Source organism: Chrysochloris asiatica, unplaced genomic scaffold (genome assembly GCF_000296735.1).
Source record: "Chrysochloris asiatica unplaced genomic scaffold, ChrAsi1.0 scaffold00018, whole genome shotgun sequence".
NCBI lineage: Eukaryota > Metazoa > Chordata > Mammalia > Afrosoricida > Chrysochloridae > Chrysochloris > Chrysochloris asiatica.
Window position 1 is genome coordinate 22,222,638 of NW_006408536.1, and position 7,550 is coordinate 22,230,187.

Consider the following 7,550-nt stretch of genomic DNA (forward strand, 5'->3'; position numbering starts at 1 on the left):
GGAGAGGCTGGTGGGTTAGAACCCCCAACCTTGTAGCTTAACCCGCTGCACCGCCAGGCTCCTTAAGTACCATATTAGACATATAAAATTCCTGGGGAACATCAGGTGGAAGAATAATTTTGGTCTGAAATGATGAGGAGTGTTTTACATGCAGGAAAAGCCATGCTTCTCAGAGTGAAGAGAATTATGTGAAATGTTAAGTAATTGATCTGATACAAATGGCCTATGTAATATAAGTTCATGGAAGAGTAACAGTGTTCCTTGAAGTGGAAAGTGATAGTAAAAGGCAGGCAAAACTCAGTGGAGTTCATTGATGTTAGAGTCTTAAGAAATGTCCATCCTGTTTCCTTTTATAAGTCACTAAACCATCCTGAATTCAGGTCTTTAAATAGTGAATATATCTAAAAAACATGGTCATGTTTTGCCAAACTTACCATTTTTCTCATTCATTTATCCTTTAGAACCATGAAAAGTGTCATTTCCAAAGGCTGACATTCTCAGAAGAACCAGAAAGAAAACTATGTGTAGAAATGATGGCTTATTCCATGTGGTCACTTAAAATAACAGTGGCAGCGAGGGTGTTTATGTCCCTTTTATTTTTTTCCTGCCCCTTTGGAAAATTCTTTCCAGAAAAGAAAGAGTGAAAATTGCTACTAAAAGGGTATTCATAAACTTGAAACAATTTGCCGTCTTTGGAAATGTAAATCCTACTCAACCTTCAAGTCAGGATTTAAATACTCCCTTTCCATGAATGGTTTAATAAAGCATCTCTCCATTTTTTGGAATCCTGCATCATTTTTTAAAAATGTTTTATTGTGAATTATGAGATAGTTTACATGGGAGAACATTAGTTTTATATTCATCCTATTCTATATCGTTTCATTGCCATGGTTACAATCCCCTCCATGCACCATCAACCAACCAAAGGACATACCCTGCAAGTCTGCTCCCCCCCCCCCAGTCATCAGCACACATCCCCTCTCCCTCTCTGGGTCTAAAGTCCCCAGCTGCTCCATCTCAAGCCATCATCCTGTAGCATTTTATCTGTACTTCTTCATGGTACTTAACAATTTCTAACATTTTAAGTATTCATGTAACATCTACTCTCCCCACTGAAGTTTTTGATGGTAGCATTTAAACCTGTTTCATCTTCCATTTTCCAAAACACCAAGCATCTTTAGTATTTTGCATATAGCCTACACACAAAAGCTGTTGAATGACTGAGTAACTGTATGAATGAGCAGACCCATTGAAAGCTGATTTTTCTCTTGTTACTCATGGAATGTTTTTTCCCCTACTGACTTTACTTAGAAGCAAGAATGTTGAAACTTTTAACTTTCACACATTTTCAGAAAGGAATAGTCATTAGAGAAGAACATCATGCTAACTAGGTAAAGGAGCGGGTCATTGAAAAATAGGAACAAGATGGATTGACAGTCAGTGGCTTCAACAATGGGCTCAAACAACAATGCTTGTGAGGATGGTGTAGGACCAGACAATGTTTTGTACTGCTGCAGAGTCACTATGAGTTGGAACCATTTTGATGGCTCCTAACAACAAAAATAATAACAATAACATTGACTTTCCAAAAAATGAGCATAAACTTAACATGAAATGGTATGAAAATTTCTTTTCAGGAAAATTGAACTCAACTTCTTTCAGTTGTCTCTTCATCAAAAATACTTGTTTTGGAAACATTCTGAATGATTTCCTTTTGAAATGTGCCCATAGCTGGGTATATTCAGAGGTGTAACATTTAAATAAGAAATTAATTTAGAGTTTAGTTTTCATGCTTATATTAACTAATAATAAAAATGCATCAAAACTCAAAGAAAGTAATGCTGATTTGCTGCTAAATGCAAAGCCAAAGTAATGTGTGAATTGCTACGTTAATACTAAAATATAGGCTTCTCTTTTATTGCATATTATAAGCTCTCCACAATACATTATACTAAATTCAATGAAAATATAAAAGGCAATTGTCATATAGAATATGTATTTTAAAATCAAAGTATCATTAAATAATTCAATCATTAATAATTGGTTCCTATAATTTTTCTGATAAATTTCAGCATAAAAACAAATCAGATAAATAAAACCATAATTTTTACAGACTATTAACTGATCCGTGACATCTATAAAGTTAGACAAACTAATCCCACCCCTACTTTTGGGTTTGTTTCTAATTGAACAAATAAAGTCTCAACCACGATACTTTATACTTGACATGTATACTTTACAATTCTATGATCTTTATTAATGATTTCAGATAAACAACTAGAATATTTAAATCAGAGAAAATGAAAAGTTCTGATATATTAAATTAGAACAGCTTCCTTTTTTAACCAAGTTTAAAAATGAGAGCCTTAATGTATGTAAAATGGCATGCTTTAAATTGAGATTAAAACTACTTTTTAGGTAAACATTTAGATCCAATCTTGCAACTACTGAATTTTGAATGAATCCTGCTATATGTTCATGTAAATCAAGCTCATTCTTTGCTCTTGTATGCATTTTCAGCCACATTTCCACTTAGGATAAAATAGAGACTGTGGCATAATCTTGGACACTAGTTTTCTTTATGGAATAGAACACAAACAAGGAAAGTTGTCAACCTGTCAAGCAACAAGTCAAATTGAAGCTATTTAAACCACTGAGTATTTCAAAAGGATGCTAAATAAAAAACATACCACACTTGCCATTTCCATTTCTGGAGTAAAAATCCTAAAAACTATTTTCTGAGTAAACTATTCAAACATCTAGAAGATTCCCCAAAGAGACTTTTAAATGGAACCTACCTTTAAAATTTGGCCGGATTCTTGCATCATACCCGGATGTCCTTCCCATTAATTTGTCCAAGAAATCTGAAGGAGATAGGGTCTGCGAAGGTGGTTTTCCAGACCTGGAGTCATGGTCTTTGCAGAAAGCCGCCCTAAACACACCATTAACTCTTTTAGCAACGATTCTATTCTCATTGCCCCGAGAACTAGTGCTTGCACAATATTTAACATCAAGTTTTGGTAAATAGATTTAATATGTTAATAAAAAGCAAAATGCCAACTCTTTGGTCAACTTCTGAACTTGAACACGGTCTAAAGTAAACTTTAAAAGATGAGAGCTATAAACCCTGAGTCATCTCCTAAGTTTGCAGACTTTAGCCATAAGAGGTTTAGGATGAAAAAAAATGAGCTTGATTTTAAGTTGTAGATTTTATGGATCCAAAGCTAAAGCTATTTCTTTCTAGAGTCACAAGAAGTGAAGTGATATATTGTTTTAAATTCATGTGATTTTCTTAAATGCATTTTCTTTTGTCAAAAAAAAATGTTTTAGCATTTCAGTTCTAAATATAAACCGCCAGTTTTATAAGCAATAATAAAATGGACAGAGCAAAGCTAACAGTGCAACTAGTTCTTCCATTTCTTGTCTCATTTGTTACATTCTATGCTACCTATCACGTATTCATAATTCCCAGTGTGTTGTCTAAAATAAGCTTCACTTGAAAATGTAACAATAAGCATGTCTGTTACTTCTATTTATCTGTTGTTGTTTATATATGAACATTCAAATTGTTGGCTCGTCAATAAAGTATTCATAAGAAAACACTTTGAAATCATTTTGTCCTTTGCATTACCAGAAACACTTAACAGTTGATTGGAAAAATTCTCAGGTTTTTATTTTCCTGTTAGAAGTAATGAAGGGCTTATAAAAAGAACACGTTTGGTTTGTAGTGAAGTAAATTATTTCACAGTACTGAGTAAGTGACTGAATTGTGATTCCTTCCCCAAAGTATACATATTACAGTCTGTGTTTTTAAGAGTTTAACAAATCTTGTTATTACTATTATGAGGAAAAGACCATACTCTTGACAGTTTTTCGAATAAGTGGCATCAAATATAAGTGTAAAGGTCATATAAACATTTAGTAGGAGTGAAAAATTGATACATTCATCAGAAATACTCACATTCCTATATGCAGATTCATCTGATTAATCAAATGTTATTTGATTATGATGGTAGTGGTGGGAAGATGATGAAGATGATGATGATGATGATTCTAATAAAACCCAGCCTACATTTTTTTTTTCTTAATCATAGTAGGAGGTGTGACCCTGAAAGAAACATAGTGGGTTTTCCCAGTACTCAAGCATTATTGCTCTATATGCCATTTCTCTTGGTTCTGTGAAAAGACACCACAAAATTTGATGAAAATTAAATGATGAGTCCTACACTTGATTGTATGAGCATCTCCTATCTCTGCCTTACAGTCTCTGTCATTAGGATGGCTACTCCACTTACTAGCAATTATAACAAATGTTGTCTTAGCAATTTATTTGGAAATTTTAAAATCAGGTAGAAAGTACAAGCATGCAAATAATAATTTCTCACTTATTTTAATTACACATACTCAATTCCTTATACATACACATCAATAAAAATTGTCATATTGATGAAATATTGGCAGGCAATTAATTTTCAAATATATTGAAAAGTAGACTATATTAGTAAAGATAAATTGAAATTTTGTAATATTTCATGAAAATTCCTGGATTGTACTCCCTATAGTAGACTTCTAACTGCTGAAATATTATAGGAGACACAAGTTGGCTGAGAACTAATGTTCCTTTATATTTTACATAAGATGACATACTTCTGACAAATTAGTCCAATAACTTCCACTATATGAGAAATATGGCATCCAACAATCTCTTTAAGTGACTTCCAGAAGAATTTGCAAGAAAAAATAAATCACCCTTATACAGAGCATGCAACTCATCATACTACCTTAATATCACATTGGCTGTGAAAATGTGTGTTGAAATGCATAGAGTGAGACCATGCATCACAAAACTTGCTTTTGTGAAAATTTACCACCCTCCCACCATAATTAGGTTTTCTAAATGAACAAAAGAAATCTAACTCTCCTTTATAAAATAAAAATAATATGATTATACAGGTCATAGAAAAATAGATAACAATTGCATGACATGTTCTCTTTAAAACAGTTTTCATGTGGAAAATATCAGCATGCAAAGTCGTTTCACCTACCTGAAGTGGTTTGTCTCTAAGAATAATGCAAACAAGGCTGTCAAAATGTTCACTAGCTGCCGGTTCATTCCTGTTTCTGTGATGCTTGTGGAAAATATCCCAGAAATGATTCCAGAAAGAAGCTAGGACAAAGTATCTATTTATTGTCCAGATTCAAAATCTGGCAAGAATTTAATTTCCTTGAAAACCAAAAAGAGATTTGGGTTTGTACAGTTTACCAAGAAAAAACAAAAAGTGCCAGTCCTAGGCATCATGGTCAGGTCAAACCGAGGCTCAGGACCATCAGTTAGCCCAGGAAAGACAAAGCCTCAGAACTGGTGATTCCCCCAGCTGCTTTTCCTGAATAATAAAAATGCTGTTACCTTAATCGCATCACCATGCAAAGGGGGCTGGTGACAATGCCATGCTGGCTTTTGTTTTATATCTTTTCTATGTGGCAAAGCCACATAGAAAATGTTCTCTTTTTGGAAGAAGTTGTAAATGAGAAAGAAGAAAGGACTCTGTGCGCTGGAGTGGGTGGGGGGAAGAGGGGAAAATTGCTGAGATCCTGTGCTGGAATGAGGGCTACAGAAAGAGACGGAGACGTGATCTTACCCAGCCTATAAATTTCAGCACTCGGACAGCTCCTAGCTCTGAAGTGCGCATGTTTCCTTTTTCAGTCTGATTGGGGCGGGGGTCGGGGAGAGGCATTCAAGAAGGGACGTGCCTGCTGTTCAGTCAAAGGCAAAGAGTGACTGGTCATTCTGAAAGGGGTGCAATGATAAGGAGAGAGCAGAGGTCCGGGGGTGGGGGGCACCGAGAGGGTGAGGGAGACTGGGGTCTGAGCTCCTAGAAACGCGAGTCTGACGGTGGATGGGAGGAACAGGAGTTTGAAAGCGAAGAGTCGAGAATAAGGTCTATGCGTGGGGAAAGGAAATTGGGGACAGTTAGAATCAAGAACAAGATCCGGATTGCTGAAATTATAATAGGAATGTGGGTAGTCCACTCCTTGTCAATGGAAGCTAGAAGCAAAAGAGGAAGAAGTCCCATGCTGAAGTGGAGGGGACATTGACTTAGAGAAGACCATGAGCAGATAAAACTTCGTGAGGGTCTACAGTTTAATTTCAAAGCCTTTATGCCTTCCAGGAGCTATGGTGGCGCAGTGGGTAAGCGCTCGGCGGCTAGTAGAAAGGTCAGCAGTTTGAATCTACCAGCCACTCCGTGAGAGAAATATGTGGCAGTCTGCTTTAGTAAAGATTACAGCCTTAGAAACCCTATGGATCTGTTTTACTATATCCTATAGGATTGTTGAGTCGGAATCGACTCCAGGGCAATGGATTTTTTGTTTTGTTTTGTTTTGGTTTCGTTTATGCCTTCCTTGCCTCCTAAGCATTTTAGTTTGATTTCAGTCACCAGTTCCCAAAGGGTTTCTCTATGTCTATCCTCAGGAAGGAGTCCTGGTGTGGTGCTGTGGGTTAATGCGCTGTACTGTAAAGTTCAGCTCACCAGTTGCTCCTTGGAAACCCTATACAGGGTCGCTACGGGTCGGAACCCACTCGACGACACTTAACAACAACAACAATACTAAGGAAAACCCTTCCACTGTGCTTTCTTCAGTGGCTTAAAACCCTTGCCGATCCTCTTCAAGCCACAGATTTGCAGAGGACAAAAGGCAATGGGCCAGCAGGGGGCAGTAGCAACCTTTCCCTGCCCTGGTTAAAGGTTAGAACAGGGCTCCATGTTAGAAATGGAGCAAGGGAGATTGAGACTGGGGATTGAGTTTCATCTGCCTGTTCTAGCTGTTAACCACCAGAAAGAGCACTGTAATAGCTAAAGAATGTAAAAACAGTAAATGTGTATCAATCTGGTACCAAAGCATGACAGGTAACTCTACTATTTCAAATTAAATTTATAAATCTTATTATTATAAATAAAAAAAGAGGGAAGGTACAGCATTCAAAGCAAGTAATTAGTAGTAACTAGTAAGGGGACATGAAAAGTACATGTTCTGTCAGGAGCTGGGTGAGTAACTTTTTGTCTGGGAAATATACCTTGTTATTCACTTTGGCACTTCACTGCACATCTGGTTTTTCAAACAAAATAATATAATTTTTAGTCCCTAACTGGCAAACCTGCCCTTGGATAAGTTTAAATTTCATGACAGAGCAACAGAGACGTCTATGCTTTAAGAAAGTAGAGTCGGAAGAAAAAGTTACAAGTTCTTTTCACCTTTTCGTGTTAATATAAACCACTTGAAGATTTTACGGGAATGGGACTTCTAATCCAGTGAGTGTGGGGTGGTACCTGAGATTGTGCAATTTTAACAAGTACCTACTGCGGCTGATGTTGCTGATCCACAGAACATAACAAGGGTCTACATGCCTTTGTATCAGATCTCTGTCTTGTCAAGATAGCTATTCCAAACAGTGAGTATATAGGAACCTCCTCTTAGACGAAATAGAGCAGTGCCCAAGTATGCTGCTTACATACTAAATCAATTCTTTGGATGTGCTTTCTTAACTCTCA

The 7,550-nt window shown here is 36.4% G+C and overlaps 1 protein-coding gene across 5 annotated transcripts in view; it reads right to left on the reverse strand.

Moving 5' to 3' along the window:
• Positions 1–5,856, reverse strand: part of GLRA2 (glycine receptor, alpha 2) — a 284,008-nt gene extending 278,152 nt beyond the window's left edge. Inside the window, exons 1-4 of one of the 5 annotated variants that reach the window (XM_006835620.1) lie at positions 5,640–5,798; positions 5,046–5,224; positions 3,962–4,176; positions 2,799–2,932 (exon numbers count right to left, since the gene is read on the reverse strand). Coding sequence is in view for 4 of the 5 variants with exons in the window: in XM_006835616.1 (XP_006835679.1) it covers positions 2,799–2,932; positions 5,046–5,113 (202 nt within the window). In the remaining variant the exon portion in view is untranslated. Of the gene's footprint in view, positions 1–2,798; positions 2,933–3,961; positions 4,285–5,045; positions 5,490–5,639 lie in introns of those variants that run through there. The other 4 variants (XM_006835616.1, XM_006835617.1, XM_006835619.1 and 1 more) reach the window with 4 other exon arrangements.
• Between the last annotated feature and the right edge of the window lie 1,694 nt (positions 5,857–7,550).